Source organism: Sorex araneus, chromosome 8 (assembly GCF_027595985.1).
Source record: "Sorex araneus isolate mSorAra2 chromosome 8, mSorAra2.pri, whole genome shotgun sequence".
NCBI lineage: Eukaryota > Metazoa > Chordata > Mammalia > Eulipotyphla > Soricidae > Sorex > Sorex araneus.
Window position 1 is genome coordinate 45,630,027 of NC_073309.1, and position 26,036 is coordinate 45,656,062.

Genomic DNA, 26,036 nt, shown 5'->3' on the forward strand with positions numbered 1-26,036 from the left:
CCCCCCACGAGTCCCTCATATGCCTCCACACAGAGTGGTGACTCCCCAGTCTCCAAGAGGTGCTCAGATCATATAAAAATCTTATTACCACACTTGCGTCTCCACACTGCTGTCATGTGAACTCTCATTTGGGAACTCTGGAACCCCCTCCCATCAAAAAGAAGGATTTTATGGGCTCCAGGAGTTCTCTCCTCATTCAGGGGGTAGAAAAATGAACCTATGCATTGACCAGAGCACAAAGAAATGCAGCCATACGGAGACTCGACAGGAGACACCACATTCCCAAGTAACTGATCTGTGGTCCTTCTCAGGCATCTCAGGAACTAATGGATACAGGGAGTACATACAAATCCCAGAGGCAAATATATTTTGCCAACATGAACAGGTAGCTAGATGTGTAGTGGGGAGAAACCAGAAATAGCGAGGACTGGGCCAGATACAGTTCCGGGCGCTTGCCTTGCACGTGATAAATCTGGGTTCCATCCCCCAGCACCGCATATGGTCCCCCAGGTCTCCCAGGAATGATTCCTGAGCCGCAGAACCAGGACTAAGCCAAGAGCAACGCCAGGTGTGACCCCAACACACAAACAAAAACAGTAGAAAGGACCAGGGAGAAAGGAGAGAAAGGCTGTGGCAACGCGAGTCCAGCTACACAGATGCTGGGCGGCAGATGCTACTCGGAGACCCAAGCGCGCAGTCTCGCGTGGACACACGGACGCAGAACGTCTCGGCCCGCGCAGGTGCCCAGCTGCTCTCCTGCCCGGGGGGAGGGCCATGCTGCGCACCGGGATTGGGCAGCACCGGGCCTCAGGGCACAAATCCCCGGGCGCGTTCCGCAGCGCAAGGAGGAGCCCTCGGCAGGCAGCGCCCGGACGCCCCCCGCTGGCGGTTGCGGAGAACCGTGGACAGTTCAATCCGGGCCACAAACTTTTTTTTTTTTTTTTAAAGAACAAATCGTCGTGGACGGGCTGGGAGGAGAGAGGAAGTCGGATGTGGGCGAGGGGCGGGGTGTCTGCACTGGAACCTCCGGGCCCACGTGAGTGTCTGTCCCGTTTCTGAGTGGGTGCTGTGTGTCTAGGATGCTGTCGTGGACGCCGCTAGTGGGACTGGCCCGTTGTGTCTTTATGCTTCGGTGCCGCCTGCCTGTGCGCACAGTAGCCGGGTGCATGATCCCCATTGAACAGATGCACTTGACGTGATTCACGGCCATTTGCTTATCCATCGCGTGTGCGCCTTTGTCTGGGTAGATTGTGTCGGGCTTCCGTGGGGCTTCAGGTATGGCTCTGCGGCTCAGCGGACGTTTGCATTGGGTATCTCGAGCGTGCGGTTTTATTCACGTTTGCTGTCTTTTGAGTTGGAGGCGACAGGTGGTAGAAAGCGTTAGAATAGCTCGTGAAGCGCGGTGGCGTTTGCATTGATTAGCCGTGAAGCTTAGCGAACGGACCTGTGTGTTTGCGCTCGTCAGTCCTAAGATGCCAAATTGCCGGTTTTGGGGGGTTTGCGAGAAGAGGGGCTCGCCAACTTCGGGGAGGGGGGTGGGGCGGGGTGGGGGATGGGAATCTTGCTGGAGGCGGAGGCTTTGTGGCCGCCTGCAGGACATCCATCTCCACGCTAGGTACCAGCCTTAGAGAAAGACCGCGGCACAGCTGTGATCGCGCAAAGAGGCGCCCTACGCGATGACCTATCAAAGGGGAGGCAGTGCGATTTTTTTACCCCCTGTTGTTAATCCAGCCCGGATTTTCAAACCTTCAGGGCTCTTTTCATAAAGCCTCTCCCCCACCCCCCACCCCCCGCCCTCCGCTCCGAGTTTCTCCCAGGTGAAGACTACATTCTCGACTGGATTTCATCCACCTCCCTCCGCAGGCGACATTTGGGAGGCAGACCGCTCAAGAAGGATGGCCAATCTGGTTCGTTTTTCCTAAAGCGACCCGTCGTTCTACCTGCGGGGGACGAGCTAAGACGAATTCGGCGATTGGCGAACAGATTGTTTTGAAACCGCCCTAACGGCAGGAGGCGGGCGCTTGGCGAACTCATCTCTTTCCGGTTTCTTAAAGGCAAACGTGGAAGGCGGGAGTTTCTGCCGACCCTCCCTCTGATTGGTTCTAGTGGGTTTTGCCCGCTCAGATTCCTCGTCGGGGCGGGAGATCTGGACCAATCGGGACATAGGTTACAGAGACCTTCGTCTAGTGACAGGTCCGCGCAAGAAAGACACGCGGGACTGTCAACCAATCAACGCGCGCCCCGCCTCTCGCCTTTTCCCGCCCTCCGCTTGGGCCGCGGCACCGACGTAGGCTAACGCTTCCTCTCTGGTAGCTTCTGAGCCCTTCCACTGCAGTTCTTTTGAAAGCGATGCCGTGATTGGCTGGGTGTCTGGGCCCGCGCCCGTTGCCCTCAGGCAGTAGCCAATTGCCAACGGTGTTGCATCGTATGGAGCTACGGAGGAGGGGGAGGCGGCGGCGGCGGCCATTTTGAGCCGCCGCCACTTTTGGAGTGCCCCCCCCACACACCTCACCCCCCCCCCCCACTTCCCCTATCGCCTCCTGACAGGAAAGGTTTAAGAGGGACAGAGCCCTGGGAGGCCGGGCCGGGCTCGGGGGCCACCCCGGGGGCCCGGGCCATGGATGTGCGCCGTCTGAAGGTGAACGAACTTCGCGAGGAGCTGCAGCGCCGCGGCCTGGACACTCGCGGTCTCAAGGCCGAGCTTGCTGAGCGGCTGCGGGCGGCGCTGGAGGCCGAGGAGCCCGACGACGAGCGGGAACCCGAGGCCGACGACGATCCGGGGCGAGCCGGGCACGGCAACGGCGAGGAGGTCGAGACCGAGGGGGGCTCCGAACTGGAAGGGACCGCGCAGCCACCGCCGCCCGGGCTGCAGCCGCGCTCGGAGCCTGGCGGCTACTCGGGGCCGGACGGACATTGTGAGAGTGCGCGGGGCGGGGGCCGGGGAGGCCCGTGCCCGAGGTCGGGGGACGTGGAGGACAGGGGAGGGGATCCCGCCGCCGAGGGCGAAGGGGCGGGGGCTGGGCGAGGGGAAGGGGGGAGGCGACCGAGAGTCGGAGCCGAGGCAGATCCGGGGAACCGAGAGGCGGCCGGAAACGCCGCTTTCTGGAGCCTGAAGAGTCGGAAGCCCGCGGGGACTCGGGGACTTTGGGTGGGCGCGAGGGCCTGGGTCCTCCCGGCGTGAGGGACGGGGCGCCGGGGACCGGGTCTTCACAGTGCTGTGGCCGAGGGAGGTTTTGGGGGTGGAGGGTCGGCGGGGGCGGGGTGGGCCCCGGCGTCGGGGTGCCAGGCATGGGCACTGTGCACTCCAGGGTGGGCGGGGGTCCTGCGGGCTGAGCGCCCCGGTGCGCGACGCACTCGGGGCGCCCGGCGATGAATCTGTCAGAGAATTGGGGGCCTCCTGGGCTTAGTGCTGGGGCGCCCGCCGGTGGGCGCCCGGGAGGGTGAGGAGCGGCAGGGCGGGGAGGATGCCTCGCTGCGGGCGATCGGGAAGGGCCCGAGGGCGGATAGCCCGGGGGTGGGGAGGGCGCGCGGCTCGTGAGAACTGGGCTCAGCGTCGGTCCCGTCAGAAATGGCCGCAGTTGATGGGGGACCGGCTAAAGCTGGGGTGTGTAGTTCTAGCAGATGAGGGCGTTGCGGGGGGGGGGGGGGGAGTCTGGAGATGCAGAGGGAAGGAGAAAACGTGTTGGCTTGGTTGGGGGCTGGGGTGGGCATGGGGAGCGTGTTTCCAGTTGAGGGCACCTGGGTGCCCAGAGCAGTAGTTATTTGTGTGCCCTAGGGGCGGGGGGCGGTGCAGGGAGCTGTGGGTAGCAGGGAGCCAGTGGGTTGGGGAAAGTCTCAGACCCTGGACAGAGATCTGAGGTGAGGAAAGGTTGGTTTCCTGGCAGAGCTGAAGGATTGGGGGTCAGGGAGGGTTAGGCGGGAGCAGAAAGGACTCTAGCGTCCAGTGTTGGTGTTTCTTTCTGAAAAGAGGGTGCGCGCGGAGAGAAAGGGGGTGTCAGGGAGTTGGCAGTATTAGGGCTCCATGGTGAGAGATAGCATCTTCTGGAATGGGGAAATAAGGGGTGGAGTGTGGCCTGGGATGCTCAGAGACCAGGCTCCCGGGAAAAGGACTTCCTGGTTGCAGATACCCGCTGGGGAAGGATGCAGGGCCTGGTGTGCATGGGCCGGGCATATGGCAAGGAAGTTTGAGGCTTCAGAGAACAGACCCGAACTCCAGATCTCAGATCGGGTTTCAGAGCTGGCACGACAGGGGCATGTGGCTTCACCCCATGGGCCCTGGCTTCCTTGTGTGCATAGAATAGAGATCGGAATCAGATCCTCCAAGGGTTGAGGAACGATATCACAAGTGCTTTAGTAGTGCTTTAGCTCGGACCTTTCTGTACTAAGAGGGGAGTGTAGCAAAAGACACCAGTCATATAGCATCTTTGTATAAGGCTGTTGCCCTGGGCATAGAGGCATGAGGCTTTGTGGTAGAATAGCCTGGTGCCAAAAATAAAAGAATGGTCTGGTGCTGGCAGCCTGGAAGGAACAGAATGGTGAATGGTTTAGAAGTCCCCCTGCCCCTTGGGTTCCAGTGGTTCTTCCTCTCCCCTTCCCCCTACAACGTTCCTGGAGCCTCTTCCTTGCCCCGATCCAGCCCTTCCTTCAACCCTTATAAACAGACCTGTAGCAATCCACATGATCTGTGATTTTCCTCCCTTTGTACTACATCTGGTTGTGCCCAGATGTATTTGTCCTCTAAGAAAGGATCTATTCAGTTAGCAAGTGACAGAATAGTGTTTCCTTCCCTGTGCTTCTGCCTCACTGGACCTGGCACAGCCTCTAGTAGGGCCCTGGAGGCCCCTAGCAGAGCTTGCCCCTGGGATGAAGAACCTGGTTACTATTACTCATCACAGGTGTTCTAACTTCTTACTGGATTGGCTGCAAAGTTCTTGAGGGAGTTTCTGGTTGGGTGCTTTGGAGGTTTGGTCCCACCTCTGAGCTTGTACATATATTATTGCTTCCTGCCTCCCAATGGTTTCACCCTTTTCATCCCTGAGTTACCACTTAACCTCTCTCGTTCTGTCTTACCTTGGTAGCATCTAACACAATCTTAATTTGTTTTCTGTGCTTAAGTAGTTTTGTAGTGTGTATCGGCCTCACTCAACAGAAGGCCTTGGTGGGGACTTGCTTAGTCTCCTTTGTGTTCTGGGTATGAGGTGTTTGCTCTCTGTGAGTAGTTAATGGAAGTCAGGGAGGTAATCAAAGGACCAGAACTCACATCTGGCAAGCACAGGGTCCCTGAGTTTGATCCACAGCAGTACCCGGCCTTCAGAGCACCACCCATGGTAGCCCTATGGCTCTCAGCACCTCTGAGGAGACCTTCCTGTGAAAAAGAAAAATGGTTGTTACTCTTTGAACTTCTTTGCTGAGATCTTCTTTTCTCGCAAGACCCCTTCCTGCAACCCTTCCACCCCGACTCCGAATATCTAAGAGCGTCTCCCTAAAAGGCCTGATGGACACTTATCATGAGTGCTATTTCCTTAATGGTTCCCTTCCCTCCTCCCCCATTTCCCTTTTAGCTGAGATGGTCACCCCTTATCTTTGTAGCTAGCTCCTAAAGGGTGGTCTGGTTTGTGCTCTAAACATTTTTAATGCAATGTCCAGATGGCAGCTCCCCAACTTAAGGGTCAGAGGACAGAGGACGGCCCATCTGTTAGTTTCATTGTGCTTCGTGGAGTTTCGGGTGTCTGTGGACTTGCCGTGGAAGGACGAGCTCTAAGGGCACCTCTTCTCAGCCTGTCTCCTCCCTTCAATGGCCACCATTCTTTGGATCCTTTAGATCCCCAGCCTTGTAAGGGGCCCAAGGGGCATGTTCACACCCAGCCAGATAGGTGTCCCTGTGAAGGTGTGGCCAGATGTTTTAGCCTACAGACTCAGTGTCCCTCAGTGTGTGGTGTTAACAAATAGCCACTTCAGGAAGCACCTTTCTGACTGTCCATTTTCTGTTTTAAGATGTCATGGACAATATTCCCAGGCAGAATCAGTTCTATGAGAGCCAGGTCATCAAGCAAGAGAATGAGTCCAGCTATGAGAGGAGACCACTGGAAATGGAGCCACCACAGGCCTATCGCCCAGGTAGGAGCACTTCCACAGCCCTAACCCTCCGTCGGGGTCCTTTCTTCCTTGGCATTGTTCCATATTTGGGCTTTGTCACCTGTCAGATGTTTTGAGGGTTCTCCTGAGGGGGAGGGGGGTTGGTCAGATGAACTAACATCTGAAAACGCTCCCTGTGTTTTTCAGATGTTAGTCCCAGCACCTTAGACTGTCCTAGAAGCCAGCACTTGAGCAGTATTTAGAATCTTCGAGTTTTGGGGAAAGGATCGTTTAATTCCAGTTCTATCTTTCCCATGTTCTAAAGTGCCTGGAACTATTATGAGGGGCGTCGCAGGAAAGCTGTCCTTGCCCAAGTGTTTATGGAAAGGACCTTATCACCCCTCAAAGCATCGCTGCTCATTTGAGTGTGAAAGGCTCGTGTTGAGGGTATGGGGTGTGGGGGGGTCACCATGTCTTTCTCAAATATGCAAATACAAAAGAAACAGAGCTCTTTCCTGGTAGTTTGGAAAACAGATGTTTCGGCATGTCTGATGGCATAATGGTGGTCAGGCACTGGGGAACTGGTATCTCCCCCCCAGCTTTCCTGACCATTTATATTCCTATGTTAGAAAGCGGGGTCTGCTCACCCCCGGAGCTAGGACTAGACACCCGCCCTGTGCTTCTGTCTCTTACTAAATCCCATTTATTCTGGTCACCCACATAATGACATCCCCAGGCATTGCTTGTGGGTCACCCAGCACTTTAATGAATATAGGTTAAACTGTAGATTTGTGTCAGGTTCTGTGGGACTTGTGGCGTCTTTTGGTCCAAGGAGATATTTTCTGTGCTACTACCAACGTTTGTCTGGGCTTCTATGCTGGGAGCCCTGGGGATTTCTTTGTTGTTTTGAATTGTTTGGGGTTTGGGTTTTGGTTTTGGTCTGTTTGGAGGCCAAACCCAGCAGGCTGTCAGGGCTTGACTGGCTCTTTGCTCAGGCATCACTCCTGGTGGTGCTCAGAGGACTGTACGCAGTGCCAGGGATTGACTCTGCGATGTGTGCAAGGCAAGTGCCTTTCCCTGAACCCTCTCTCCGGCCTTGCCTTGGGAATTCTTCAGATGGTAGCATCAGCCCTGCCCCAGAGAACCAAGGGCTTTCTCAGACATTGGCCTGCATGCTGAGACCAGGGAGTGATCACAGATCCTCCCAGGTTGAGTGCCAAAATGGATAGGTTATAGGTGACCTACCTGTAAGTGACCTTGTGCTTAAGGCACAGATGCTGGGAGAGAAATGAGGCTTGCTCACAATTCCATGCCAATTCCTGGGTTTGCCTGAGAGAGGGCTTCCCTGTGGTTGATAACACATTCTCTTGTGCTGTTTATTTGACGTGTGCCTTACTGAGGCCGTGTCACCTGTGGGCTGCTAAGTGCAGGCTCCCCCTGCAGGGATTTGGAGTCTGGGTCAACTATTCAAGCAGTAAAATTAACTGTAGGACTGCAATACTCTGTTGAATTGACTTTTACCCCCACCCCCTGGCCAAATTGAAGAACTTTGTAAGAATTGAGAAGAAGAGGTTTGTTGATTGTTTTTGGGTTTTGTTTGTTTTCTTTTTGGTCACTCCTGGCTGGCTCAGTGAACCATATGGGCTGCCGGGGATCAAGTGGGTCAGCTGTGTGCAAGGCAAGTGCCCTCCCTGCTGTGCTGTTGTTCTGGCCCTGAAGATTTTTCTAGGATGAAGTAGCATAATAAATCTCAATGTTCAAAAAGGTTATAGAAGTCTTCTAGGGCTTCTTCCCACTGGTAGAGGCCAAGATCACTGCCAACCTTTGTAGGGGGCTGCCATGGCCCCATTTGTGGTTTTTACCTTGACCCCCTTGGAATATTCTGGGAGTCCACAAAGGGCTACATGGCACTGAGAAATGTTGCCATAGAGAGCTTGTCATTGTGTGGTGCTAAAGCCCTTCTCCCTCTCCATGAAGCCTACAGTTATCTGATTGGAGCCTGTCACCTCCTAGCTCTCATGGCTGATGAACCTGGAGCACCAGCCCCAGCCTCCCTCCCTGCTGGCCCTGGTCTCGGTCTGGCCTTCTTGACTCCCTCAGCGGGCTTTCATTGACCCCAGCCGGCCGCCTGGGCCTGCTCTTCCCCGATGTAGTCTGGGTCTTCCAGTATCACCTGAGGCGAAGGAGACCAGAAAAAAGACAGGTGAGGCATTTTCAGGTATCTTGACCATCCGGGTTTGTCTGGACAGAAGTGAAGACAGAGGTGAAGCAAGAAGCACCCACTGGCTTTCTTCCACCTGAGGCATCGCAACTTAAGCCAGACAGACAGCAGTTCCAGAGTCGCAAGAGGCCTTACGAAGACAACCGGGGACGGGGGTACTTCGAACACCGAGAAGATAGGAGGTAGGTTTGTGGAGTAAGGGGCACATTTGTTTCCATAGGTCCCTGTGTTCAGGTCCAGGTTCAGATTCTGCCAGGACCTTTGTACCAAGAGGGCAGGTGCTCACATACCTGCTATTTCTTCCTTTGTGTATGCCGGATTGTGCTCTGTTCAACATTTGCTCCTTTCCTTTGTTCCTCCCGTGAATTCAGGGACCCCTGCTTTCATGGGTGAAGTACCATCCTGCCTTTGCTGTCTTTTGCCCTGCTGCCCCGGACTTGTACATAATAAGCCCTCAGAAGAAAGCTCTGGATCCTGCGCCAGGGAGAGATTGCTCAAAGGGCTGAGCACGTGCTTTGCAGCAGGAGTCCTGGGTTAGATTCCTGGCTTTGCATGCTACCCTGAGCACTGCCAGGAGTGACATTCCTTCCCCAAGCACTGAGCTGGAGTAGTCCCTGAGCACTGCAGGGTGTGGCCCAAAGGGTGGGGGCTAAGGAATGTTTCCTGATACTTGGCTCAAATATATACCTCCTTGGTGCTTCTACTCCTTCACTCACTGTCAGCACTTATGATGTTTTCATAAGGGGTCTGACCCTGGGCTGGACCCTGGCAACAGATGCTTTGGACAGCGACATTTTTTTTTGGTGGGGGGGTGTGGAGTTGTTCACACCTGGTGGTGCTCAGGGCTTACTCCTGGCTCTACATTCGAGGTCACTCCTGGTTGGCTCGGGAGGGGGCGCTGGGGGGTGCTGGGGATTGAATCTGGGTTGGCTCCGTTCCAGGCAAATGCCCTATTTGCTGTACTATACGTCACAGCCCCCGATGGTGACTTTTTTTTTTCTATTCTCATAGCTCCAAGACATGTAGATAAGTAAGTCACAACATAGTGGTTAGAGAGTAATGCAGGGGTTAAGATGCTTGCCTTAGACCAGAGAGATATTACTAGGCATTTGCTTTGCACATGGCTGACCCTGGTTCTTTATTCTCCAGCATCCTGTGTGGGCCACTGAGCACTGCCAGGTGTGGCCCAGAAATAAAACAAACACTTGCCTTGCATTTGACCGACCCTGGTTCTGGCCCCAGCACTGTCCTCTCTATGCTCAACAGAGCCAGGAATAGTCCCTTAGCTACCCCTGAGTGTCTCAAAAAGCCCCCCTTCATGCCTTCCCCCAGAAAATAATTGGGTGTCAGATCAACCATTTCTTTTCTTCCTAGTCTGACAAACTTCTTGCTGTCTTGTCTTCCCTTTCCTTCCTTTCTCTTTTTCCTGTCTTTTTGCTTTCTGTGGCCTCACCTGCCAGTGCTTAGGGATTACTCCTAGCTCTATACTCAGTATTTACTCCAGGCAGTGCCACGTAATGGTCCCCCCACATGGGATGCTGGGGATCAAATCTGGCTTAGCTGCATGTAAGCCTTACACTCTGTAATATCTCTCTAACCTGCCTTCTTCCTGTCTTTCTTGTTTGGGGGCCAGAGCTAGGTTTTTGGGTTTTTTTTTTTTGTTTGTTTTGTTTTGGTTTGGTTTGGTTTTTGGGTCACACCCGGCAATGCACAGGGGTTACTCCTGGCTCTGCACTCAGGAATTACCCCTGGTGGTGCTCAGGGGACCATATGGGAGGCTGGGAATTGAACCCGGGTCGGCCACGTGCAAGGCAAACGCCCTACCCGCTGTACTATCGCTCCAGCCCCCAGAGCTAGTCTTGATCAGGGACTTGAGGCTATTGAGGGGGTCACTGCAGGCATGTGGCACTGGGTATTAGCTCTGGTCTTCCAAGCTCAGAGCCTACACCTTGTTGACATTAAGGCAGGGCCTGAGACTCATGGTCTGTAAAGTTCTGATATGAATCCCGCCTCTTAGGAATTTTTTCCACAGGGCGGGGCCCTGGGACTACTTGCCCTTGGAAGGCTGGAATATTTGACTCTGGACAGAAGCAGAAGCTGGTGGGGAAAGCTTCCTGGTATGGGCTTGTGGTGTGATGAGTGCTTTCGTCCTTGGTGTCAGGTTCTGACCCAGAGACCAGCAGGGCCAGAAGGCATTTTGCCGGAGAGAAGCCTGTTTTTTGGAAGACTACCAGCAGCCAGATGGCTTTAACCCCTCTCCCATGTTGCTATATGTTGAAACCAGCAATAGCTTAACAGTGTTAAATGTCAGTGTTATCAGTGTTTTGGTAGAAAGATGACTCTCACTTATAATTTAAGGTACTTTGGAGAGAAAGAAATGGGTTATTGCCGGGGGCTGGAGTGATAGCACAGCGGGGAGGGCATTTGCCTTGCACGCGGCCAACCTGGGTTCGATTCCCAGCATCCCATATGGTCCCCTGAGCACGGCCAGGGGTAATTCCTGAGTGCAGAGCCAGGAGTGACCCCTGAGCATCGCTGGGTGTGACCCCCCCAAAAAAAAATGAAGTGGGTTGTTGCTGATTTTACTGTTGTGGAGTTTTAAGAAACCTGGTATGTGGACATTGACACCTGTCTGAAAATAGATAAGAGCAATTTGAAGTTCTGGGGTTCATGTTCATTCTTCTTCCTGACCTAGTGCCCTTTGAGTTACCATGGCCCTCCTATAAGGAACGGAACAATGTAGAACATCCCTCAACATGCAGAACGTGTGGCTCAGAAGTTCTGGTTGATTTTTTTGTTTTATTTGTTTTTGAGCCTCACCCAATGGTGCTTGGGGCTTAATCCTGGCTTGGCACTCAGAGATCACTCATGCAATGCTCAGGGTACCTTATGGGGTGCTGGGGCTCAGACACCCTACCTACTAAACTGTTGCTCTGGCCCCCAGAATCCATTTTTTAAAAGCTATTAAGGGACCGTTCAGCACATGCTGTGTATCTCCTGTCCCCTACTCTAGGAGCTAACAAACTTTGCTCTCATTGCAAGAATGTTGACTTCCAGAGTTCATTTGCTAACCTCTGTAGGAAGAAATTGAAACCCAGGAGATAGCTGGAGACTTAGTAAATTCAGGCTTTTCTTCATTGCCCTTCAGCCTTTACCATGTGAGCTAACCCCTCTTTCTGACACAGGGGCCGCTCTCCTCAGCCTCCTGCTGAAGAGGATGAAGATGACTTTGATGACACCCTTGTTGCCATAGACACATGTGAGTCCTGGGAGTACCTGTCTGATTCAGCCTTCTGGTTAGTGTTGGGAAACGGCCTTGACCTTCTGAGAATCCCTGCTCAGCACCATCCAGAGTCAGTGTCAGCCCTGATGTGAGAAATGGCAGCGCTTTGGAGGAAGGGTGCTGGTTTGGAGACAGAAGATCTACCTGCAACTCTAGCTGTGGGACCCTGGGCAAGTCTTTTTACTTCTCTGAGCTTCAGGGAGGAATAATCCTGTCCTAATATCTCAGACTTCAGTGACACTCGTCAGAAAGTAGATAGAAACACCCAGATTGCTCTGTGCGCCAGGATTATCCTATCGTCAGAAAGGGAGCCTGAGTGCTACTGGAGAAGCTGCACTCTTTGGTCCCCATCAGCACTTGCCATCAGCTGCTCACATTCTGGTGAGATTAGTTCCTCTCTTTCCTCAGAGATATTCATGGGCAGCCTGCTCTCTGTTCCTGTGTCCTTTCCTACTGGCTAAGTGGCTTTCACCTTAACTGCATCCAGACTCTTTGGGGAATGGTTTATGGAAGTCCTTTCTCGTTGAGACTTCCAGAGAACAAAGTGGTAGGGCTTGTGAACCTGAATTTCCAGATGCTCCCCAAAACTCGCACAGGTTTGCAAATATAACTTGACTACATAGCAGAAAGTTAATAGCAGTTCATGTAACATGTTTATAGAGCAGTGGCTAAATGCTTTCAAAACATACATATTGCATACATAGCATACACAGTCTCTTCCATCTATCAGGAGAGCATGAAGGCAAAAATCTAACCAGAGAGCTTGGCACGGGGCAGGGCGGGGGAGGGGGGGTGCCTCAGACACTTATCTTAAACATCAAGGCCCTGAATTCAATACCTGGCACTAAGAACATGGCAATAAAAATTCTGACCAGAGTAAAACTGAGGGGTTTTGTTTCTTTGGTTTGGGTTTGGAGCGGGGGGTGGGGGGGTGCTTTTTGGGTCATAATCTGGAAATGCTCAGTTTAATCCTGGCTCTGCACTCAGGAATCTGGCATTGCTTGGGGGAACAGTATGGGATGCTGGGGATTGAATCTGGGTTAGCCACATGCTAGGCAGAAACCCTCCCTGCTATACTATCACTCTGGCTCCAAGCTAAGTATTTTAGAGGGATTGAATGACAGTGCTGCAACAGGTCAAACTCTCAGTCTCAAGAGAGCGTCATAGCTGGCATGGTCAGGACAGACTCTGGAGACCTAAACGTCTTCCTTTTTTTTTTTTTTTTTTTTCCTTTTTGGGTCACACCTGGTGATGCACAGGGGTTACTTCTGGCTTTGCACTCAGGAATTACTCCTGGCAATGCCCAGGGGACCATATGGGATGCTGGGAATCGAACCTGGGTCAGCCGCGTGAAAGGCAAACGCCCTACCCGCTGTGCTATCTCTCCAGCCCCTAAACGTCTTCTTGAAGAGTGGGAGAGATCTTTGATGAGAGAAGGTGGGGGCCGGAGCAATAGTATGGCAGGGAGGGCACTTGACTTACACCTGGTCGACTTTGGTTCAATCCCCAGCATCCTGTTTGGTCCTCCGAGAACTGTCAGGAGGGACTCCTGGACACAGAGCCAGAAATAACTCCTGGGCAGTGCTGGGTGTGGCTCCCAAAACAAACAAGAAGATAGGAACTATAGTGGACTTGCACAGTAGTGCCCAGCAGGTACAAGGGGGGGCAGTCATTTTCCTCTGCATCTGTTTGCAGCAGGCTTCCAGTTGAATTGTATGGTGATGGGGAGAAGCTTTTCCTTTAAATCGTAGGACCTTGAAGTTGGGATATAGACTTTCTTCTTCCCTGGCAAGTGTGCATTGTCTTTTTTTTTTTTTTTTGGTTTTTGGGTCACACCCGGCGATGCACAGGAGTTACTCCTGGCTCTTCACTCAGGAATTACCCCTGGCGGTGCTCAGGGGACCATATGGGATGCTGGGATTAGAACCCGGGTCGGCCACGTGCAAGGCAAACGCCCTACCCGCTGTGCTATCATTCCAGCCCCTTTTTTTTTGTTTGTTTGTTTGTTTGTTTGGTTTTTTTTTGTTAGTGTGCATTGTCTTAAGGCAGTTGTCCAGGGACCAGAGTGATAGCACAGCGGGTAGGGCGTTTGCCTTGCACATGACCGACCCGGGTTCGATCCCCGGCATCCCATATGGTCCCCCAAGCACCGCCAGGAGTAATTCCTGGGTGCAAAGCCAGGAGTAACCCCTGAGCATCGCTGGGTGTGACCCAAAAAGCAAAGAAAAAAAGAAAGGCAGTTGTCCAGTTTATAGAGCCTCCAAAGACTGTCCTTTGACTTCAGGCAGGTGAAGATGAAAGTCCCTGTGTGGGGTATCTGCCCTGGCCAGCTGCAAAACACTGAGAGGTGCTGGACACCAGCATGGCTGAGGAATGCAGCTGGTTTCTCAGTTCTGCCCCCATAGTCTCAGAACGGGTTTCCTGATCAAGTGTTCTTGTGAAACTTACCACTTATCATGTCTGCTTAATGGTGCTGGGGGTTCAGCACAGGACCTCATCCATGTGAGCTAGGTGGTTGACCAGTGAGCCATGTCCTCCACACCTTGAGATCTTGAAAACACCAGCCAACTACAGACTTTTTCCTTCACAGATAACTGTGACCTGCATTTCAAGGTGGCCCGAGACCGGAGTAGTGGCTATCCACTCACAATCGAGGGCTTTGCATACCTGTGGTCAGGAGCCCGTGCCAGCTATGGCGTCAGAAGAGGCCGTGTGTGCTTTGAGATGAAGGTGAGTGGGAATAGCAGAGGGATTGGGGGCAAAAAACAGGTCCATCCTTTGGAATAACCTGTCATTAGTTATCTAGGTTAGCACGAGGTTGCAGAAGAGATTTGTCTGTGCATAGACTTTGTAACCAAGCAGACAGGTGATTGACAAACGCTACACCTGAAAAAGCAAGACTGGATAACATTGCTTCAGTGAGCGCATTGTTGCCTGGTGGGATTTAACCCCCAGATATATAGCCACACAATCTAGGAGGTGACATTTTATTCGTTCATCTGGATTTTGGGCACTACCTGGCAGTGCTCAGGAGCTATTCCCAGCTCCATTTTAGGGGAATCATGGGGTGTAGGGCATTGGACCCAGGCCTCCTGCACGTGCTTCAGCCCTTGGAGCTATCCGCCTCACATTACTCAGTTTAGTTTCAGGGCTACTGCAGCAGTACTCAGCGGTTACTCTACCCCCTGCAGAGTACAGTGATCAGGTGGCACCAGATACCGAGCCTGGGACTCCTTCGTGCAAAGCATGTTATCCAGCCTTTTGAGCTTTTCTTATGTGGATCTCACAAGAATGGACTCAACTGCAATCATTATGAGGAGATGAGGATAGGATTGTGGCTTGCGTATGTGTGAGGCTCTGAATTCAAACCCTTAACACCACAGAGGGGGAGAAACTGAAAGGTCAGTGAGGGTCAGGGGTGTAGGAAAGGGATAAAGCACAGTCTTGGCGAGTATGAGGCTCTGAGTTCATTCCTGACACATAAGCACATGTGCACACACACACACACACACACAGGTAAAGTGGGCAAAGATAGGTTCCGTTCTGACGGGCCTTTCTCTGTCATTATCCCTGTGTCAAGCTTTATGAAAATGCTGTGTACTCATCTAATAAAGTTCAGCCAGCACTAAAACGATAGGGTGAAAAAGCAGGTTATACTCAACACCTTCCCACTTTCCTCATCCTACCTTCTAAAAATAACTGGTTAGCAATTTTCTTATGTCCTTTGTATCTCCAGACTTATTTCTGGTAGCTGATATTTCTAGAGCACTGTGCATTCACTAGATATGGTGCCAAGCTCTGCCAGTGGCACCTTTAATTCCCCACAGAGGTAGAAGCTGAGACCTAAGGCTCTCGTTTTTGAGTTTTGTTTGTTTGTTGTTGTTGTTTTTTGGGGGTTTTTTTGGGGGGGGAGAAGGGAGGGGGGAGCTTCTTCCGTGCCTGTCTTTAGTCAGTGTATTCTCCTGCCTCGTTGCTCAGGTGTCACTTCTGTGGTGCTTAAGAGGCCATGTGCTGGGGATTGAACCACGTTGGCCAAATGCAAAACCAAGCACCCTACCCTCTGTACTTTCTCTCCACCCCAAGTTATTATGGTTTATTGTCTTAAGACAGGGCTTCTTCCCACATGCCGCCCTCTTTCACCTGACAAATGCAGTACAGTTGTCTCAGAATCATTACATGGTTAATTTTTTTATTAGTGACCATGTAGCTCCAGGGATTGACCAAGCCTCCCCTTGGCCTCTGTGGTTGATTTTGAATTAATTTTTGGTCTTTGCGTATTCAGAAACACTCTGTTGCTAGATTTTTTTGTGGAACTCCCCTCTAATCCCCCCCAGTTCAGTTACATGACTATATGGGGTCCCAGCCCACAATTTTAGGGAAAAGCTAAGGACTGCGGCACTATCAGTCATTTTGAGTGCTTCTCATAAGCTAATTAAACTGATAGTACTTTTCTGGGGTTTTATTTGTTGTGTCATACCCCATGATTTTCAGGGCTTACTCCTGGCTCTTTGCTCAGGGATCTCCTGTGGGGTTTGGGATGTGGGAGATGAATCCCAGTTCAGCTCCATGCAGGTCATGCCTCCCCCACTACACTATCTTCCCAGCCCCTCACAATACTTTTTATCAGTTATAGGCTAGTTCCTGACTTGGAAGTTGTTAAGATGTTAATAATATGTATTAAAGAGTTAATGAAAGAGTATCTTTTCAAAAGCTGCAAATACAGATAAGTGTGGTTATTAGTCAGTGTCTGAGGCTGTATTTGTTGTCACAGGGCATTTGTTTTGTCCTTTGACTTGACACTATACCTGGGATCTTTTTCCATACTTATCCATTAGCCCTGCCTTAGCCTTTTTAACTGCCAAGTCACCTTTTGTTGCATAGGTATGCTGTAATGGAAGCCAGTACCTTACTGATTTACTTGTAAATAAACAGTGCCACGTTGGATATACTTTTGATCGTGCACATGTTTATTTATACACATAGGAATATATTGTGATAAAGTACATGTTTAGTTCTGACTTAGCATGGCTCTACCCAACAGTGGCTAGATGTTAAGGGAGCATGTGCATGTGATCCTGGGGTTCATGAGGGTCTCACACATGCTAGATGTGTGCTATGCAACAGTTCATCTCCCTTTCCCCTCCCTCAGCTGTTAGTCTTTTTCCCCCCACCTGTTATTCTTAATGCATGTGTGCTTCCCTCCTATATTGCCTCATAAATGACCAGCCTGCAGAGAGTTGGTGTTAACACTTTCTTATGCTCTTTCCCCAGATCAATGAGGAGATCTCCGTGAAGCACCTTCCATCTACAGAGCCCGACCCACACGTTGTTCGCATTGGCTGGTCCCTGGACTCCTGCAGCACCCAGCTAGGTGAGGGGAGGGCAGCCATACAGTCTAGAGAATGGAGCCGTTTGCCCTGCCCCTGCATTCTCAAGCTTCCTAAGCTTCTTCCTAGCTTTGAACTTGCAACAGAGTTAGAATTATTAGCCTTGGCTGAGGATTAGGTGTTTGCCATTGACCTGTTCAGACAAAATTCAGCTGGAGTGGCCAGAGTCATCTAACAACTTTTCCATGGAGAATCAAGTCTTTTCCTTCCGCTTTTAGGAGAGGGGTCACAGTTCATTTTAGGAAACTGTTTTCTTTCTTTAAAAAAAAAAAAAACTTTTCTTGTATTCAGACCTTCACTGAAAATAAGTTCTGCGACTCCACTAGGCTCTCATGGGGTCTCTGTCCAAGGCATAATCTAGAATAAAATAAGAAGCAAAGATAAGCAAAGGTGAAGGCTGGTTGACCAGGGCCTGTCCATTGACAGGTTCTTATTGTGTTTTGTCTTTTTTTTTATTTGGTTTTTGTTCTTTTGTTGGAGGGGGGGAGTTGCTCAGAAGCTGTGGCCAAGCGGCCTGGAGGCTTGGTTCCTTTCTGCACTTCTCAGTCATGTGCCAAGGATTTCCTCAGCATTGCAGCACAGCTGGGGTCATGCCGGCGATGCTGGGGGCTGTCAATTATGATAACTTAAATTTTAATAGGTCCCAGATGTCATTGACTTGATCCCAGATAGCTGATTTTGTTTATCAAATATTGAGACCTTCTCTCTTGGTCGTATTAAATTAACATTGTACTTAGGGACATGGTATATGCTTCTTATTTAAAAAATCATGCTAAAAAAAAAATAAAAAATCATACTAGAGGTCGGAGCAATAGTACAGCTGGGAGCGTGTTTGCCTTACACACGGCTGACCTAGTTTTGATCCCTGGCATATATGGTCCCCTGAGCACCACCAGGAGTAATTCCTAAGTTTAGAGCCAGAAGTAACATCTAGGGTTCAAAAAAAGAGAGAAAAATTAAAAATTAAAAAAAAAATCATGCTGTACAGAGAGAGTAAAGAGAAAATCTCTTCTAAACCTACAGATAACCAACCATTGTGAACATTTTTATCTGGTCTTCTGAAGAGTCCTCTTTGTTCTTTGTATATCACACTGGGTCACACAGAACATCCTATTGTGTGGCCTAGTGTTTGTTTGTTTGTTTTACCAGTATATTTTTATAAAGTATAGCTTTTGACCACTGCAATGATTTTTCATTACATAGTGTCACTTATTTGTAAAAGTTTGATAGATAATTTCAGTTGATTATAGTGTTTGCTGCAAAGCAACTGTACTTCTACAAACTTTGGTATGAAATTGTTCTTGCTGCCTTTGATGTCAACTGCTTGATCTTTAAAGTAGAAACGGTCAAAACGGGTGTATGATTTTTGTTTATGAGTCTTAGCACTTTGATTTCAGCTACATGGCCATCTCATTTTATCTTTATCTCAATTTGCAGATCAGTGGTAGCTAGCTGATCTAGGCCAGGATAGAAAGGTCTGGAAGAAGCTCCAGTCGTACATCTGTTTCTAGAAGATTCGTCTAGACTTCATGCTTGTGGACTTCCAGATTGTGTACTTCTAGCTCGATGCCCCTTAGGTTCCTAGCAGTGATCTTCATGTCATCTGGCTCATCCATGGCCACTGGGATCTCAGATCACTTTGGTGCCTGTTCTGTAGTCTGAGGAAATCTGGTACCTTTCCTAGGGATGAGGAACCAGTCTTCTAACCTTCTTACCAGTTTCCTTCACCAAAAATTGTTGCTATTAGTAGACTCAATTGTACATTGAGTATGACAGGGGAGATTGTCTTCCTCCATCCCCTTTCCTCTCTTCCTCATCTCCCTTTCTTTCCAAATTCTCCCTTTCTGAGCAGTTCTGTTTGTTCAGCTCCTACTCCTAATGAAAGAAAGGACTTCCATTCAAGGGGATCTTCTTTACATCCCTCCCTCCCCCAACTCTCTGATTATTGAAACTAGGTCAGAATGATTTTTTTTTTTTTTCAGTTGAATGTGGCAGCCATGAAGGCTGTTGTGACCATCGCAGGTTTAACCTGCCTTTGCCTATTTCTCCCATCAGGCGAGGAGCCTTTCTCCTATGGCTATGGAGGCACTGGGAAGAAGTCCACCAATAGCCGGTTTGAGAACTACGGAGACAAGTTTGCAGAGAATGATGTGATTGGCTGCTTTGCGGTGAGTGCCAGCAGCCGGTGGGAGTTGGCAAAATCCAGTGTTGGTTCCATCAGGCGGACCTGCAGGTTTCTTTTTCAGAATTTCCTCTTGTCCATTGTCCGCCCATCTCCAGCCACTCTCACCATCCCCCATTGTCTCTGATACACTGAAATGTTTGCTGTCATTTTGTGCAAAACTCTGCCATTCTGCCCCTCTCTGGTCTTTCCTAGCATCCTGGAAAAACAAAGTAGGGAACATAGGTGTAAACCTTTTTCCTAAAAGTTTCTAGAAACCAGAGTAACATTTTCTAATCAGACCCAGGAAGTGTTCCGTTTTCTGTTAAGAGATAGTTTATCTGTTCTTGACAGTGGGGTTGGCTCTTGTCCCATCTTGGCACAGCTCATTCCAAAGCTGCTCTCTCTTTTCATCTCACATCCGGTGACCCAAATTGCCTACAGTGCTCTTCTCTCAGGGGTCAGGGATGGGGTACAGAACAGGATTGAGTACCCAATCCCTGAGATGCTGGGAGTTATGACTGTTGGTGCCTGTGCTTTTAGCCACAGCCCTGGGCAATGTAGCACCCATCTCTCCCTCTCTAGATGAGATCGCGCCTCCCGCCTGTATGGGGGGGTGATCATTAGGAAAATCCAGTAAAAGAACTATAAGACTACCCGGTACATCCTGAATGCTCATTACTTGCTATTTAATACTGTTCGCACTGGATATTGTAGGTGTTCATACATAGGCCACAAAGCCCCAGAGGGGAGATGGACTATTTTCTTTTGCTTTTGATTTCTCTCCCTCCCTCGTGTTTATATACATATACTCTTTTCTTTCAAATTTGATACCATTTCTAATTTACAAGCCCTATGTTTTCATCAGAAGAAATGTTCAGCTTGACATTGGTGTACCATTTTCTGTTTCATCTGACCTATAATTCTTCAGTGTAGTAGCTCAAAGTAAAGCTGTCACAAACTTTTTCCTGTCACAAACTCAGATTTCACATTGATAATCATGCCATCACCTGCGTTTACATCCCAGGTCTATTCTTTAGAGCAGTTTTGTGTGCAGTCAGTTTCATATGTTGTGTTCTCCTGTCTTTCCCTAGAGTCAGAAATATTTGCCTTTGATCTTTCAGGATCTTACATCCTCTTATAATAAAACACTTTGTGGTTTTTTGGCGGGGGCGGATGGGGGAGTGTTGGTTTTGGTTTTTGGGCCACCTCCAATGGTGCTGGGGGGTTACTTCTGGCTCTATTCTCAGGAATTACTTATGGCTGGCTCTGGGGACTATATGGTGTACCAGTGACTCAAACCCAGGTTGTCCATGTGAAAGGCAAGTACCCTATCCACTGTACTGTCTGGCCTTCAAAACAATTTCTCATTGTTCAGAAGCTCATGATTTCCTTCTTGATATCTGGAAGTATAAAAAGGTTTGCAGTGTAGTTGTTTGGCCCTTCCCTTTGGTGGCTGGATAAATGGCTCAGAAGGCGAAGCATATACTCTGTATGTATGGAGCCTTTTTCCTTAGCGCACATGATTCCTGTTGCTGCTGGGAACAGCCCCTGGGGCCAGCTAGATAAGCTCCAAAAGCAAATAGACCTTATTCTGTACCTGCCTTCTCACACACACATGAATTCCTTTATACAAAAGATTCCATATTAAGCATGCTGCTCTGCCTCTTTCTCAGTTTAGTTATTGTAGAGATGTTCTGGTTTTGGTTTGTGGACCACATCCTGTGATGCTCAAGGGTTACTCCTGGCTCTCTCTGTACTGTGGAATCACTCCTGGTAGTGCTTGGGGAACTATGGGATGCCTGGAATCAAATCTGAGTTGGCTCTGTGCAAGATAAGGACCTTACTTCTGTACTATTGCTCCAGCCCCTCTGGAGATCTTTTTATACTGAGAGTGTCTTTGGTTTTTACTGTAGTTTTGAGTCTGGGTTTCCATGCTATATAATCAGTCCTCTACTAGTTAACTTCTGGTTTATGTCTTTCATTTAGTATCTACCTAACGATTTGCTGCAGGTGTCCTTTTACCTGGTTTCAGTGCTGAAAGTCAATGCTGCAGTAATGGGGTGTTCCTTTCTCCCTCTCCTCTGACCTGATCTTCAGCTATGTGGGCTCTAGGAGCAAATCCGTATGAGGGACAGTATGGAATTGCACCCTGGGAGCATAGAGGGAAGGAGGAAAGCTTTTTATTTTTATTTTGGGGCCACACCCTAGCTTACTTGTGGCTTTGCACTTAGGGATCACTCATGGTGGACTTGGGGATGAGATGGAGGGAGTGGGGTATTGAACCCGAGTTGACTGCGTCCAAAGCAAGCACCCTACATGCTGTACTATCACTCTGGCACTGGGAGTAGAGGAGCTTCCTGAGGGGAGGACTTTCACCCCTTCTTGGAGAGTGACTGGTCCTAGGACGTCTCCCTGTTGAGAAGATTGACCACACCTTGTACTGGCTTTAGTCCACTACCTGATCCCATTGCCGACCTCTCCCTTAATTGTAAACTTTAACCCTGCACTCAAAAAGTGACATTTCTGACAGGTCAGTTCTTTATTTAAAATGAAGCAGAAGGTTCTTTATTGCCATTAGCCTGAAATCCAAGTTCCTAGGGTAATAGAGAACCCCTTATACTCAGAAGGCCGGAGCTGTGTCTCTTTCTCACCTGGAGCGAACACTCACATTCGTGTGCGCTTGCTGTAAAAGAAATGTACTAACCCACTTTACCCTTCCAACAGCCCTGTGGAATACAGAAGTCGATCTTTTTTTTTTATATAAGGAAATCAAAGATCAAATCAGTGGTAGAACTGAGGCTGAGGCAGTCTGCCATCTAGAGCACGGTTTTCACCACTGAACTTCCGCAGCTCAGTAGGAAGAAGAGTGGAATGAGTGAATGTGCCTCCTGCCTGGCTTTTCGCCTGCACCTAAAACTGCTCAAGACTCTGCTTTCGCTGGTCTGGCCCTCTGTTGACCATGGCAGTTATACCCAAATAACATATAACATATAAAATTTCTTTATATATAGGATTTTCTCCTCCCACTCCGAATATGGCATGTTTCCTTTTATTACTTAGGACGTAGCTGACCGGTTCACTCCTCAGGAACTTCTGTTGAGTGTCCTTATCTGATTCCCCAGCTAGTTCCTGCCTGCACTCCCTCAGGCCAGATCATCACAGCCTGTTGCCCCAGAAGGAGTGGGGAATAGATGGGGAACTAATGATCGTGTTTGTAGACTGGACTTGGTATGGGAAGCCTGCCCCGATGTATGTGTGTCCTGCCTTCAGCAACTGCCCTTGTGGGGCTAAGGGTAGCAGGGTCACCTTTTCTGTCATCATCTTGGAGTCGGCCCAAGACTGAGAGCATCCTAAAATCACACTTTACGTCCACCAACTTTGGGGCCTTGGCAAGGAAGGCTTTGGGTGGTGTGTTCAGTTGGAAAGGAATGCCATTTGATCTGTGGGCCAACTTCATTTCCTTGGCCTGTGTCTGTTATTTGCATGGCCCCAGTGCTGTAAGCTGAGCATTGGCACTCCTTTGGCTTTCTCTCCCAGGACTTTGAATGTGGGAACGACGTGGAACTTTCCTTCACCAAGAATGGGAAGTGGATGGGCATTGCCTTCCGAATCCAGAAGGAAGCCTTGGGAGGTCAGGCCCTCTACCCACATGTCCTGGTGAAGAATTGTGCCGTGGAGTTCAACTTTGGGCAGCGGGCCGAGCCCTACTGTTCCGTCCTCCCAGGCTTCACCTTCATCCAGCACCTTCCTCTGGGTGAGCGGATCCGGGGCACTGTTGGACCAAAGAGCAAGGCCGAGTGTGAGGTGAGTGGGCCCGGGAGGCTGCATGGGACACCACCTCTCTGGGCTGGGGTGGTGGCCCCACAACCAGCTGGGGCCTGAGGAATCTCATGACCAGGAGCCTCTCCCTCCAGACTCCACAGAGCTAGACACATTTGAAAGGCTCTGAGAGTGCCAAGTGGGGGAAGAGAAGTGGGGCGTGGGTTAAGGAAGAGTCAAGGGCGGGAGCTCAGGTCAGAGACTGAATCTTAGAGAGCTTCCCAAAGAAATGGCTGTTCTGCACCTTCATGCACTCAGAACCCTGGCACAGGTGCTTCCTGGCAAGTGTGCTCTTGAAGGAGGTTGTACAGGCTGCTCTCCCTGCCACATCGCTCTGTCAACAGAAAGAGCAGTCTGTGGATGGAATACATGTTTATTATTTTGGAAAATTTAGGATTTCCCTGCGTTTCACCCTTTGCAACAAATGTCCTTTGCTAGGTATCTTCTTTATGTTAATACATTCATATTTAAGATCTTACCATATGAATGTTTGCAGTCTTACCTTTTTCACTCAACATTATTTTGTAGGCTTTTCCCTACCACCTAAACACTTTCCAAATTTTGTTTTGTGATTTAACACCTCGACTCTGTTCTGGGTAGTCCTGCTTGTAGCGTAAGGAATCAAATCTGGACCTCTTTCGTGCCCAGCATACACTCTTTTTTTTTTCCCTGGTTTTTGGGTCACACCCAGTGGTACTTAGAAATCAGGTGGTACTCAAGAGACAATATGCAGCACCAGAGTCAAGCCAGGGTATTTCTCTGCTATTTCTCCACCCCCACCAAACTTATTTCTCTCATGTTGAGCTTTCATTTCATTACATTGCATCTAGTGTTTGCCAAGTGAGGTGAGGTATATGTCCTTAGACAGGAGGCTGAGTCTTTTTCTCATATGCAGGACAGTTCTCCCAGTTCTTATACCCACTCTGGGCTAGCACCAGTGTACAACCTTCCCTGGGCCTTTCTCTAGTGATAGTCATAGAACCCTGCCAAACAAATGGGAATGCTTATGATAATAATAGCACTTGATTTCCTCTCCCTCTGTATGTGAATGAGGAGAGTGACAAGTCTTAGTGCTTTGATTCCAGCCGCAGCACTAAGATAGCTGCTGTTAGTGCTTTTATTTCCCAGAGGTGGCCCGTGGGGTCTGATTCACTCTCGTCGTCACCAGCAAGTCCAAGCAAGTGGCACCAACCTGCCATCCTGTACACCACCTTCCTCTCATTCTCACAGATTCTGATGATGGTGGGCCTGCCTGCTGCTGGCAAGACCACCTGGGCCATCAAGCATGCAGCTTCCAATCCTTCCAAGAAGTATAACATCCTGGGTACCAATGCCATCATGGATAAAATGCGGGTAAGCGTGGCCTTCGGCTTTTTAGCCACCTTCCCCACCCGACCCCAGTGTTGCCCTATGAGGACCACCCACCTCTGACCAATCCCTCGACAGGTAATGGGTCTACGACGACAGCGGAACTACGCTGGCCGCTGGGACGTTCTGATCCAGCAGGCCACTCAGTGCCTCAACCGCCTCATCCAGATTGCTGCCCGCAAGAAACGCAACTATATCCTCGATCAGGTACTTTTGCCCTTCCAAGAGGGCAGGGGCTTTTTATTTTTTCCCCCCACAGAGTGGTGGGAGGGGACACTTATGCCCAGCAGTGTCAGGGACTATTCCTGGTTGTGTTCATGGGACCATCATGGTGTCAGGAATTTGAACTGGTATCACCACACATAGCCCCCAGTTCTTCGATTCTTTTTCACCATAATGTCTGGGGGCTGTGATCCAGGTGTAGTCCTGGTGTATCAGCAACCCAAGGCCACCTAAGAGCATGGACTTTTGAGCCAGACAGACAGGGGTTGAATGCAGCTCTGCCACTTCCTTCCTGTGTTCCTGTGATTTGCTGACTTCAGCCTGTGTCTTGGTCTCCTGTTCTGGGTTCATAATGTGGCACCCATGTTCTGATTCAGGGCTTGCATATGGTAACTGTTACTTGCTTCAGAATACGTAGGTTCTGGCTTCCCAGCAGCGTGTCTTTGACTGAGTTCATATAAGTCACGTTTTCTAAATGCTTTTCAGTTCCGACAGTGGGGTTCTTAATACCAGGTGACTTGGGAACCATGGACATTCCCAAGGTTCCCAGGTCAGCAGAATTTTGTGTGCAGGTCCAAATAGGTCCTTTGATTAAATATAAGGACAGTTTATAGGACACAAAGATCATGGTGTTTTGGTGGTTCAGAAGAATGACCCAAACATGGTTAAGGATTGCTTCATTAGACTGAGCTCACATTTGCAGCCTGTGTGGGTATCATGGGGAATATTGGACCCAGAGACTCACTCAACTAGCAGATCCTTATTTGGAGCCTGAAAAAGTCCGTTCCTTGGCCTTGTGTTTATGCTTTTTTTAAAAAACTGAGTATGGAAATGTCTAGTTGCATGCGGAGGGCTCAGTCTATTGTGAGTTCAGAGGGGTCCTCATTCGGGATGGCAGGGTGCTGGTGGTGATTGGCTTTTGAGAATGATTGGAAACTCCAGGGAAAGACAGAATCCGAGTTCGACTAGACTGCATCCATGTGACCTCCTGAAGCAAGATGGTTGGGGTGTGCACCTGGAGGTTCAGGGCAGGGAACTGAAAAACTCACTGCTCTTCCCAGTTGCCTTGCTCTTGGGGTTTATCTCGTCCATCTGCTATCTCAGAATCAGTCTGTTTTAAGAATCAGGTTACCTAGTAAAGTGATACTTCAGATCTACTATGTGAGAGGACAGACCCATAGTAGGAAATTGGCTATTTTGTTTTTGCTTGTTTGGTTTTGCTTTTGGGGTCATACCCAGTGATACTCAGGGGTTACACCTGGCTCTGCACTCAGGAATTATTCCTGGCTGTGCACGGGGGACCATATGGGGTGCTGGGGAATGAAACTGGCTCTTAAAGACAAAAAGTGCAAACCCAAGATGAAAGCCAGTGGAGAGGTCTGACAGCTCAGGCTGACCCACGTGAGGGCCAAACTGGGGGTGGGGTGAATGTCACCAGCTTCACTCAACCAGTGAAATAGCTGAACCTGTTCCTGCTTTGCATCTCTGTTGACAGGT

At 49.9% G+C, this 26,036-nt stretch overlaps 1 protein-coding gene across 6 annotated transcripts in view; it reads left to right on the plus strand.

Moving 5' to 3' along the window:
• The first annotated feature begins 736 nt into the window (after positions 1-736).
• The window catches only part of HNRNPUL1 (heterogeneous nuclear ribonucleoprotein U like 1), a 35,931-nt gene continuing 10,631 nt past the window's right edge, over positions 737-26,036 (plus strand). Inside the window, exons 1-10 of one of the 6 annotated variants that reach the window (XM_055146179.1) lie at positions 737-1,036; positions 5,995-6,117; positions 8,328-8,478; positions 11,482-11,555; positions 14,170-14,309; positions 16,851-16,950; positions 19,022-19,134; positions 22,668-22,934; positions 24,180-24,302; positions 24,396-24,524. In XM_055146179.1, coding sequence (XP_055002154.1) covers positions 775-1,036; positions 5,995-6,117; positions 8,328-8,478; positions 11,482-11,555; positions 14,170-14,309; positions 16,851-16,950; positions 19,022-19,134; positions 22,668-22,934; positions 24,180-24,302; positions 24,396-24,524 — 1,482 coding nt within the window. In that variant the 5' untranslated portion in view covers positions 737-774. Of the gene's footprint in view, positions 1,037-1,070; positions 1,276-2,513; positions 2,916-5,994; positions 6,118-8,324; positions 8,479-11,481; positions 11,556-14,169; positions 14,310-16,850; positions 16,951-19,021; positions 19,135-22,667; positions 22,935-24,179; positions 24,303-24,395; positions 24,525-26,036 lie in introns of those variants that run through there. The other 5 variants (XM_004620715.3, XM_055146180.1, XM_004620712.2 and 2 more) reach the window with 5 other exon arrangements.